Consider the following 12363-nt stretch of genomic DNA (forward strand, 5'->3'; position numbering starts at 1 on the left):
TGTTAATATTGCACTAATATGGAGGCAGCCTGAATCATATAGATGTGAACTAATATTTGAGCAACATGGATCTCCTTCTGTGGTAGAAACAATGTTTCTTAATCTTTAGAATTAGTGTTCATTTATCTCAAGTCTCTTAGTTCTGTAGTTCTAGGCAAAACACATTTAGTGTAATGCTAATATAAATGAATCTATTCAGGAAATAAAAGGCCATATAAGTGCTAAATCAACCCCCCAAATTTGCTTTATTGCTAAAAGCTTCAAATGTTTTCTAAAAATTGTAAGGCCAGCATATAATCCAAAATAACATAAGGGTTCACCTAAGCACCAGCATATCCCCTCACCTTCCTGCCCCAGTGAACTGTCTTTCGGTAGAAACCCTGCATTGTCTATTTTCAGGATAATGCATTTTATTGCACCTTTTTCTCTGTAGCTTGGTTTTGGAATGCTATCTTTTTAGGTTGATTTTTCTCTCCCCTCTATTTTAAAGAGCTGTTAAAAGGATACCAGTAGCCTGATATGAAAATTATCTTTTTCTAAAGCTTTGACCTCAAATTATTTGTTACATTGACTTCTTGGAAAGTGTTTTGTTTTGTTTTGGTACTTTGCTGTTTCTCTAATCTTTGATCACGTCATACTTACCTGTCCTTATTTCCCTTTTTTTTTTAATCTGTACTTGTCTCCTTCATCTCATCTACATTCACAGCTTCATATCACATCTATGTGGACTCCTGTTGTACTATCCAGGCTTGATTATTCTCTGTTATGTGCAGGTCTGCATTTTAGCTGTTTGTTGTACACAGAGTGCTCTGCTGTCAGTGACTGTGTCCTGTTAATTTCTCTTTTCACATCCAGCTGCATTGATTGTTTACCTTTGTTTATCATTACTGAATAGGCCTGAAATGTCCTCTCTCACCAAGTCCTAACCTACACTCTGAAAAGTTCAGGTGTGACTGAACTTCATATTTCAAATGGGTATCTTAAATGGTTCTTAAATGGTTCTTTAAATGGTTCTTAAAGACCACATTGACAAGTGGCACATTTAATTATAATGGCCTGCCACATCTGTATCTAATCAGCAGCATTGTCCAAAAGAAACAAGATGTAAACCACATATGTAATTTAAAATTTTGCAGTTTGGCTCCAGTTCAACCTTCCATCCTTACCTTTCATACATATATACATATATACATTCATATATCTGTAAACTGCTTGCCTTGTGTATCTTTGGCTCACTTTTCATTCTACACCCCAAAGCCAACCCTCAAACAAAACTCCACTTCAGCCAAAAGAGTAAAAGTCTTCTTGCTGTAGGTACTTTAATACTATTAACAAAATATCTCTCAGGAATATACACAGTAAGGAGAACACCAAGATAAAGCGCCTGCCTTTGCCTTTCTGGAGTTGAAATAGGGCTACTAGGTAATTTTTCTTCCTTGTGCTATGGGTTTATTGTAACATGGCTATATGAGTCAAAACCCAAAATTTACCAACCTCTGCTTACGTAATTTTAGCAAAACCATGGTTTTAAAACATCTGGCCACATTTGGAAATCGGATGTTTTGGGGCACCTGAGTGGCGCAGTGGGTTGAGTGACTCTTGGTTTTGTCTCAGTGTGGGGTCGCGGAATCAAGCCCTGTGTCAGGGTCTGTGCTCAGTGGGGAGTCTGCTTGAATTTCTCCCCCTCTGCTGCTCCTCACCAACCCCCTCTCAGTCACTCTCTCAAATAAATAAATATTTTTAAGAAGTCTGATGTTTTGAGGTGCCTGGGTGGCTCAGTGGGTTAGAGCCTCTGCCTTTGGCACAGGATATGATCCCAGGGTCCTGGGATTGAGCCCCACATTGGGCTCTCAGCTCAGCGGGGAGCCTGCTTCCTTCTCTCTCTTTCTCTGCCTGCCTCTCTGCCTACTTGTGATCTCTGTCAAATAAATAAATAAAATCTTTAAAAAAAAATCAAAAGTCTGATGTTTCAATGCTTTGTAATTACAAGGAGAATACGCAGGATCTTATAAATTATATTCATTATTGCTGGTATTCTTCAAATTCATTGTTAACAATGTATGTATTAATTGCGATTTCCCATCTCCACCGTGATCAATAACAGTTTAATATGCTGCTTTATAATGGGAAAAAACAAAGTCATGAAATTTGACAGGGCTGAATATGTTAACAGGATTAAACCAATTTAAGAATAATACACAATGTGCTATCAATCTTTGAAAACCCAAGACATGAAAAGGATAACTTATATTTAGATAGGGGTATTTCCTAGAGATTTTTTTCTTAGCCCCAAGAAATAAAGTAAGCTATTTTATTTTTTTGACTGGAAATAGAATAGAACTGCTCTCTGAACATATGGGACCAAGTTCTTAGTTACATTGAATAAATAAGGCTATGTCTCAGACTTCACACAGTTGAATAGTATATGCCATATGATTTTCTGATAGTGTTTAAAATTCAAATTGTTTTATTAAAGTCCTGTTTAGTGAAACCTGTAAGTTTAAAGAAACCTAAATTTAAATGGTAACTGCCTTGGAATATATAGGGGATATTTTCCAATAAAAATTTTAAAATAACTTCCAAATTACCTTTTCTACTTGGATATACTGTATTGAGTTTGTTTTCTTTTTTAAATTTTAGTTATTTGACAGAACACAAGCAGGGTGAGCGGTAGGCAGAGGGAAAGGGAGAAGCGTGCTCCCTGCTGAGCAAGGAGCCTGATGTGAGGCTCTATCTCAGGACCCTGGGATCATGACCTGAGCCGAAGACAGATGCTTAGCCAACTGAACCACCCAGGCGCCCTTGTATCATTTCTCTTTTCTTTTCCTTTTTTCTTTTTTTTGGAAAAAACATTTTAAGTAATCTGTGCCCAATGTGGGGCTCAAACTTAACAACTCTGAGATCATGAGTTGCATGCTCTATTGTCTGAACCAGCCAGGCACCCCAAGTTTATTTTTTTATTTTTATTTTTATTTATTTTTATTTTTTTTAAAGATTTTATTTATTTATTTGACAGGTAGAGATCACAAGTAGGCAGAGAGGCAGGCCGAGAGAAAGAGGAGGAAGCAGGCTCCCTGCTGAGCAGAGAGTCCGATGTGGGGCTCCATCCCAAGACCCTGGGAACACGACCCGAGCCGAAGGCAGAGGCTTTAACCCACTGAGCCACCCAGGCGCCCCCCAAGTTTATTTTTTTAGAGCTAGTATCAGGTTACTAAAATAGAAAAAGCTTTTTTTTTTTTTTTTTTTTTTTAGGGAAGATAAAAATTGATTTTTAATTCTTTGGTAGCAACCTTCCTAGATTTAGAAATGAAGTATCAATATTACTGATTCTCAGAATTCTGGACCAAGGCTAGTTGCATGGGAGTTTATAGGTACCATATAAAAATGCTTTTGTTTCTATATTTTAGTGAATAGCCTACCTAACGGTAAGGTAAAGGATAGCAAAGCCTTTCCAAAATGCTTTCAGAAGTTACTGAAGTCAGTTGAAAGCTATATTTAAACACCTGAACACAGTTAGCATTTTTCTTTTTATGAAAGGAAACCAGTGTCTCTATAGTTAACACGAGACATAAGGTGGAATGTTTTACTTATTTAAAGGGTAAGTTTAAAAGTAGACAAGAAAAACATTGGCTGTCTTATCCAATATAATGAGAGTGTTGGAATTATCGAGTGCCTTTTCCAGTCTTTAATATTTATCAACAGGCAGGTGAGTATATTTTCAGTTTGTAATTAGCTGTGAGTTGACATTTTCAAATTATGACCAACTACCTAGTTTCATCAAAGTGAGGTTTGAGACGATGGTTATTCCATCGTGTCTTAGAAATAAGATGACAAACATTAAATGCTTTAATTTTCTGGTGCTAAGGTATAGTGAGACTTCCCAGAATTCTATAGTCAAACAGTTCTTTTACCTGGACAGGATCTATTTGAGCCACTGATTCTATAAAGTTGTAGTCCTTCATATCTTCCCATTGGAAGTTTTACTTCGTGGCTACACAGAAAAGTGGGGGTTAAATATGAAAGTAATAGCTTCATTTTTTAAAAGATTTTATTTATCAGAGAGACAGCACAAGTGTACAAGCACGGGAAGCAGCAGGCAGAGGGAGAAGCAGGCTCCCCACCGAGCAAGGAGCCCAATGCGGGGTTCCTTCCCAGGACCCTGGGATCATGACCTGAGTTGAAGGTAGACGCTTAACCGACTCAGCCACTCAGGTTTCCCTGCATTTTTAACTTTTCAAACTCCCACCCATAAAAATCCCTTAGTGCTCTTCCTTGAATTACTCTACATTGTAGTTCCTTTTGTGAAAACCAAGGAAAGGAGCATTTCTTAAAGAAGGCAGTTTAGCGACTCCTTTAACATGTTATATCCAGAGGTTGATACATAGGATTAGATTGTGCGGGGAGGGGGGAGGAGGACATTATGAAATGTAAAGTTAAGACTGGGGCGCCTGGGGGCACCTGGGTGGCTCAGTGGGTTAAAGCCTCTGCCTTTGGCTCAGGTCATGATCCCAGGGTTCTGGGATCGAGCCCCGCATCGGGCTCTCTGCTCAGCGGGGATCCTTCTTCCTCTTCTCTCTCTCTGCCTGCCTCTTTGCCTACTTGTGATCTCTCTGTCAAATAAATAAAGTCTTAAAAAAAAAATCTTAAAAAAAAAAAAAAAAGACTGCGGCGCCTGGATGGCAGTTGGTTAAGTGTCTGACTCTTGGTTTTGGCTTAGGTCATAATCTCGGGGTCATGAGATTGAGGCCCATGTTGGGCTCCATGCTCAGTGCAGTCTGCTTGAGATTCTCTTCCCTCTGTCCCTCCCACTCATGCTCACTTTCTCTCACTCTAAAATAAATAGAACTTAAAAAAATGACTAAAAATAACATTATGAGTGCCACAAAAGTAAAATATGAACCTTGATGCTTTGGGACACTGAGGGGAAAATGGGTTTGGGAATGCCAATCCTTTTCAGGAGAGCACATTCTAAATTATAGGAGGCATCTGAGAGGGAGAGACTGAAATGGGTCCTAGGGGTAATGTGTATGCATTCATCTATCCTTTTCCTGATCCACTTATGCCATGCAGGTCAGGGCTCTCAACAGTTAAAATTTGGTGTATATTCTGGGTCATCAGAGTTAAGTAGGCCTAATTACTGATTCATGTATTCAACACCATCTTTTCAAACTCCTGTACCAATATAAGCAATTTTTGCAGTTTGCTTGTGGGGTTGGGAGAATTAGTTTTAATTAGAAGCATTTTAAATACTTAACATTGCCTACTGCTGTGTGACTTGTGAAAATGAAGTTAAAGCAAAGAGATAAATCCTAGTCTTTGCTTAAATTGTTGTCCCAGATCCCCACTAGTTGAAAATTTCTTTCCCATCTTTTGTCATTGAAAAAAAAATATGTATTACAGCCTTTATATATAAACATGACTTGTATTATACATTTTCATGTGTCACATGTCTCCCCTAGATTGTACGCCTTTGGAGGTCAGAAAAATGCATCTAAATCATTGTATCTGCCATCACATCCAGTACAGTGCCTTATATTTATTTGCTAATTCAATAAATATTCATTAAAATAATGGAGCTTTTATTGGGTTGTAGTATGTTTTAGCCTTTTAGATGAATGCATTATCAACTGTTTTTCACTCTTTTATAGTTTGAAAATGTATCCCAACATACACAAGTAATTATGCCATTTATCTAAAATTTACACACTTAATTGCACTGGCTCTCCACAGCTAACTGGAGCAACATTGTCCAGTAGAAATATAATGTAAACCACTTGTGTAATTTAAAAATTACATCAATAGTAAAATTACATTAATGTAGCCACATTATAGAAATATGAAGCAAGATTAATATTTTTTAGCTCATTATTTTGAAAAATCACATTTTTAATTGTTTTAAAAATTGAGACAATTTATATTCTATTTTCATGTCAAGTCTGATGTGTATTTTACATTTACAGCACATATCTATTCAAACTAGCCACATTCTAAATGCTCAGTAGCCTGATAATAGTCAGTGGCTACTGTATTGGACAGTGTAGGTCTAGAACGTTAAAGGCAGGCAGTGAACCTCTTTGGACCTATCTCTTACTAGGTATCAGCTGTGATTTCAGGTCATTGTCATTTTAGGTTATTATCCAAATAAAGGTAATTGGTTTGGCTGCTTTTACCACATTCATAAGTTCATACAATAATATAAGAAAATTGTTTTATTAAGCTTGTAAAAAGACATTTAATAGGCAATTTCCACCCAATTTAATCTCTAAAACTTCTGAAGAGACATCTCTGTTTTAGACTTGAGGATGCAGGGGTTGAGGTAGATCAAGTTAACTTTGCTCAGTGAAAAACTGCTAGTAGAGGTGGAGCTGGTTTCAGAATCAGGATTGATTGTGGATATCCCATATCCCTGCTTGAAGTTCAAAAATACAAGTTTGTAAAAAAAAAATAAAAAATAAAAATCAAGCTCTATGTATGTGTTAAAGTGGATACTAGACCACAACGTTAAAGAGAAAACATCTAGTAAAGTAAAACATTATTTTATTTGATGAGGTCTGTATCAACAGTAAGTTTTTTTTCTTGCTTTAGGTGTGGATTTTAAATGGCTTTTTATAGCAAAGATTTATTTTTGTTTTTCCCATTTCTAAGAATAATAGTAATATGAAAATTTAAATTATTCTAATTGCCTCTACTAAGAAACTCATATGGGAAAAAGTCTAAGTTGGATGTTCTAAAGATGTCTAATTTGAACAGGCAACATTTTTTTTTAAAGATTTTATTTATTGGGGCGCCTGGGTGGCTCAGTGGGTTAAGGCCTCTGCCTTCTGCTCAGGTCATGATCTCAGGGTCCTGGAATTGAATCCCACATCAGACTCTCTGCTTAGGAGGGAGCCTGCTTCCCCGCCGCCCCACCTGGCTCTCTGCCTACTTGTGATCTCTGTCAAATAAATAAATAAAATCTTAAAAAAATTTTTTTTTTTTTTAAGATTTTATTTATTTATTTGACAGACAGAGATCACAAGTAGGCAGAGAGGCAGCAGAGAGGGAGAGAGGGAGAGAGGAGGAAGCAGGCTCCCCGCCAAGCAGAGAGCCCGATGTGGGGCTCGATCCCAGGACCCTGAGATCATGACCCGAGCCGAAGGCAGAGGCTTTAAACCACTGAGCCACCCAGGCGCCCCTTAAAAAAGATTTTATTTCAGAGAGAGAGAGAGAGTGCGCGTGAGCAGGATGGGGGTGAGGGGGAAGGGCAGAGGGAGAGGGAGAAGCAGGCTCCCTGCTGAGCAGGGAGCTTGACAACATGGGCTTGATCCCAGGACCCTGGGACCATGACACAAGCCAAAGGCAGACGCCCAACCAAGCAAACCACCCAGGCACCCCTGAACATTTTATCTTTGAAATGTATTGGTTCTCAGTGCAAAGCTGAACAGCAATTTCAGAACAAGACTTTAGGGAAATAAAATGTTTAAAAAGAATTGGCAATATAACTTCACAGAAAAATTTAATAAAGTAACTTGCCATAGTATTACTGAAGTACATAGTGGGTCTTTGATACATGTAGATTAATTCAACATACACCTGTTATAGTGTACCCTAGAATGTTCATATAAACATGGGGTTCTAGATTAATTCAAAGACAATTTAAAAAAGACTGCTAAAGTGAAATGAATATACAAAGTGTTTGTGTTCCTTAAAACATTAAAAAAAGCACTAAGTTTTCCAGTGGTGTTAGATAGTATTTTAAATAGTTTAATCAGAAATGGTACAGCAGGAGTATATTTGTGATGTTAGTTTAGACAGTACCTAATGATGAGGACCAGTGAAATGTTATATACCACCCTGGAATTGTTAAACCATTCTAGGAAGAAATTTGACAGTATGTATCATGTTGGTTTTTTTTTTTTTTTTTTTTTTTAAAGATTGTATTTATTTGAGAGAGAGAGCACAAGCAGGGGGAGGAGCAGAGGGGGAGAGAGAAGCAAACTCCTGGCTGAGCAGAGCACCAGAGGTGGGGCTCCATCAGAGGACCCTGGGATCATGACCTGAGCCAAAGGCAGATGCTTAAGTGACTAAGACACACAGGTACCCCATTATGTATCATGTTCTTACCCTTTGATCAAGCAACTGTACTGATGTTGATCCTAAAAAAAATAGAGATGTGTATAAATTTATGATACAAAATGGTAATAATCATAATGTCAATGAGATTAAATAGCACTAATAGACTAAAGATGGCACATTCTTAAGGAAAATAATGCATCATTAAAGATGATCAGTGTATTCATAATAACATGGGCAAATATTCATGAAATCGAACATGCACCATAAGGTGCATGTTCAAGAGATATATATGAGATATATATATATATGTATATATATATAAAATTTCTGAACATATCTGTCTTTGCAGTTTGGAGGGTAAGATCCTAAGGAAAAAAAAATATGACGTGCCGGTTCTGGGATTAGAACTACTTCAAATCCCGGTTTTGCTAGCTGTAGGATTCTGAGCAGGTTCTTTTCCGTCTCAGTAACCTGTGAAATGGGAAAAATAAGAGCACCTATATCATGAGGTGTGACGTTTATATGAAAGTTTAGCGCGCCGCCTAAATAAATTTTACAGACTACGATGTCTTCCTGCATTTCTCAGAGTAGCGTAAAATAGTAAATTGAAAGATCAGAAATGGGAAGATTTAAGCGAAAGCTCCAGGAGACAAGAGGGATTTAGCCTAACTTGCCGAGTTGCCTCATCCAAACGCTAGGATTTTGATTAGGCCCGCGAGGCCGTGGTGGCCTGAGCACTACCTTGCCCGTGAACGTGTAGAATATGCGCCCGCAGGGGTGGCGGCCCGTGGGTTTGACTCCCGTATTCCAGGGCTGTTTTACTCACCCACCGCCCCCTCACACCCCTCGCCAAATAAGGACTCAGAGTCGTCTCCGCTCCCCCCAACTTTCTCTCCCTTGGGCGTCGCAAAAAGCTCGACCTGTCCCCATCCGGAACAAAGCCTACGTCGAGGAGGCGTGGAGAGTGGCGAGGACCAAGACCACCCACTCCATCCCTCCGCCGGCTCGCGTCACAAAAACTACAGTCCCCAGCGGGCCCCGCGAGCTCAGGAGGTCCCGCAGGCAGGGCACGGCGGCTGCGCGGGGCTGTAGTTTCTCCCGTGCTTCGGCACAAACTTCTTTCTCTCCTCCGTGATCCAGGCGGTTACTGGCTACTGCAGCTTTCCCCCGATTTCCGGAAAAGGCCACTCGCTAGGGGAATCCTGCCCTTCGTGGGAGACGGCGCGCTGCCCTCTCCAAGAAGGCGGAGATGGGGAGACGTGCCGGGTCTTGCGCCGGGTGACGACCTCGGGCACGTCGTGCGGCAGTCCCGCCGGCCGGCGGCAGGAGGGGCGGGGGGCGGAGGCCGCGCACGCGCGGTCGGGCCTTGGGCGGGGCCTTGGGCGACTGCAGCCGGCGGAAGGTCCGCCGGTCGGCGGCTGTGTGGGTAGCCGCTTGGCCGGGTGGAGGCGGAGACCCGAGAGGTTGATGGGGGTCGCCTCGACCTCGGTCTCAATCTGTAGCGGAGCTTCAGCCACGCTAACGGAGATGGTGTCCTGGGTGCGGGCGATGGGGGAGAAGCTGAAGCAGCGGCTGCGGCTGGACGTGGGACGCGAGATCTGCCGCCAGTACCCGCTGTTCTGCTTCCTGCTGCTCTGCCTTAGCGTCGCCTCCTTGCTCCTCAACAGGTAACGTCGCAGCGCGGGTCTGGCGGGCGGCTACTCTGCGGGGCTGCGGACGGGGGCCCGTGTTATTTCACTGTGTGGAGGCCGCCTGGGCTGCGCAACTGTGGCGCTTGCGGCCAGCTTCAAGGCCTTGGGAACAGCGGCCTCGGGGAGCTGGGCGGAGCGTCCGGGGCCGGAAATGCCTGCCGGGTGGGATGTGTTCCAGTGCCCCCTTTGCTGAGGCCGGTCTCCTGAGACACCTGGCCCCTATTCTTACCTACTTTTCACCTGTTCCTCAAAACCTGGTGCTGCATCATCGCTGTTTTTCAGAGGCGTGAAATCTGTATGTGCGTCCCAATTTGAGACCTTGCAGGGGCGGTCCAGTCAGCTGACGAAGGAGGGTTCCAGGTCTTGTAGCAGCCGCGGTTTCAGGCCGACTCCCCTAGCTCTCAGCACACGCATGCGCACACACAGGCATGCTTAGCCTTACAGCTAAGGGCGCACATCCACACTCACGGTCTTACAGCCGTAGGGCGTGCGGGCGCGCGCGCGCGCGCGCGCGCGCACACACGCACAGCTTACAGCCAAAGGGTGCTCATAGAGTTTTATAGCCGCATTGCGCGCACAAACACGCACAGCCTTAACAGCTGGAGCACGCCCAGACGCACACCCAGACACTTAGCGCCGAAGGGCGCACACGCACAGTCTTACAGCTGAAGGGTGCGTGCACACACGCACACAGTCTTACAGCTGAAGCACACACGCGCACACCGTCTTCAGCCGAAGGCCTCACAAACAGCCTTGTACCCGAAGTTTTCCCCAAAGGGTGGCTGGTTAAAATGGATGATCGTAAAGATTTGTTGAAGTCGGAAAGCAAAATAGTACCTGCCTCAATATCTCTAGAATATTACAAAAGGGAAGATTGAAAGTTGAAATTGATAAATTCCGTTGACATTTTGAAATGGGAAGTTTCTTTCCCTGAAATAAATTTGATTTCCTTCAATTAGCTATTTCCCGAGATGGTAACGATGAAATCGGTTAGTAGAGGAGATCTTTTGCGTCAAATTATTTCCAGATTTGCTCTTGGTGGAAAGAAGACTTGAGACACTTGTTAGCAGCAGCATCTACGTGATATTTTTTTCTGATGTTTTGAACTTGAAACCATCTTTGTTCTTCATTTTGGGTAGTTGATCCCTAAGAATAGGAATGGGAAAGCATTCGCTGGGAATTTGGTGATTTAATTTTGCTCTAACCACTTGCTGTGACTGTTGGAGCTGAAATTTGTCCCTACCCATTTTGCTTTCTTGTTAATTGACTGGGTTAATATACTAGGTTTAAATAGCAATTGATATTTTACTGGAAAATGTGCTTTGATTGTGATAGATGTTTGATTTTAGGAATATGGAGGAAGAGGAATCCTTAACAGATTCAAATGAATTATTAAATACTTACTTGCTTTCTGTCATCTGGAAGGTATTCTAAGCTAGATGAATAGCTTTAGTATGAGAGATAGGTGAATATTTTGTAATTAGTAAGTTTTGTCCAGGAATTACCCTATCTCTTAATCTATCTCTTTTGGTAGGTGGATCAGTTTAGGTGCCCAAGGTAGGACATGCAAGATCAGCTTGAACTAGATTTCTGAGGTCGTCTGCTTAATTATAGCATTGAGTGTTCTTTGTTGTTATTAAGTCATACCATCTGATCTCTACCCTGTATCTTTGTATTATACAAAGAAAGAAGGGTATAATACATAAATGTTATCTCTGATTGGTTGAATTTATGAGTGAAATTGTTTTTGCATACGTTTTTTGGTATTTTCCGTTGTTACTGTTGAAAGCAGCAAAAAGTGACCTTAAACATGATATAATTATATTGACTAAAAGAATGGTTAGGTACTCTTTGCTGCCTGGCTGGCTCGGTTGGTAGAGCATGGGACCCTTGATCTCAGAGTCATGAGTTCAAGCCCCACATTGGGGGTAGAGTCTACTTAAAAATAAAATAAATGTTTAAGTGTTCTTTTTCTAGGAAAAAGCTTTTGGAAGGTGCGAGACAGTATATAGTGTGCTTTTCAGCATATTATGTGATTTTCTTTAGAATATGTGTGTAGATTCATATGTACATACCAAGACGTATGTTTATGTATGCTTTGCCTAGCTCTGGAAGGTTGTTTTACAAGAAAATGTGGACCCTTCTGGGAATGAGGAATATGAGGTACATCTATTCAGAAATTTAAAAAATAGGGGCGCCTGGGTGGCTCAGTGGGTTAAAGCCTCTGCCTTCAGCTCAGGTCATGATCCCAGGGTTCTGGGATCAAGCCCTGCATTGGGCTATCTGCTCAGCAGGGAGCCTGCTTCCTCCTCTCTCTCTCTGCCTGCCTCTCTGCCTATTGTGATCTGTCAAATAAATAAAATCTTAAAAAAAAAAAGAAATTAAAAAATATATAATATAAAAAATAAAAATATTAGGGGTATAATGATGAAATTAGATAAGAGAAGATAGACTTAATGCATACCATCAATAAGTGATTTCTTGGGGCTACTGGCTGACTCAGAAGAACATGCGACTCTTGATCTTGACATTGTGAGTTTGAACCCCACATTGGGTATAGAGATTTACTTTAAAAAAACTCTTGAAGTAAATGACTTCTACACAGGCATTTCACCAG

The 12363-nt window shown here is 41.1% G+C and overlaps 1 protein-coding gene across 2 annotated transcripts in view; it reads left to right on the forward strand.

Annotated features, from left to right (window-relative positions):
• Positions 1 to 9412: 9412 nt before the first annotated feature.
• SNX14 (sorting nexin 14) overlaps positions 9413 to 12363 on the forward strand; it is an 87928-nt gene continuing 84977 nt past the window's right edge. Inside the window, exon 1 of one of the 2 annotated variants that reach the window (XM_080805588.1) lies at positions 9413 to 9722. In XM_080805588.1, coding sequence (XP_080661714.1) covers positions 9523 to 9722 — 200 coding nt within the window. In that variant the 5' untranslated portion in view covers positions 9413 to 9522. The remainder of the gene's footprint in view (positions 9723 to 12363) is intronic. The other variant, XM_080805589.1, reaches the window with a different exon arrangement.

Source organism: Martes martes (genome assembly GCF_963455335.1).
Source record: "Martes martes genome assembly, chromosome: 6".
Lineage (NCBI taxonomy): Eukaryota > Metazoa > Chordata > Mammalia > Carnivora > Mustelidae > Martes > Martes martes.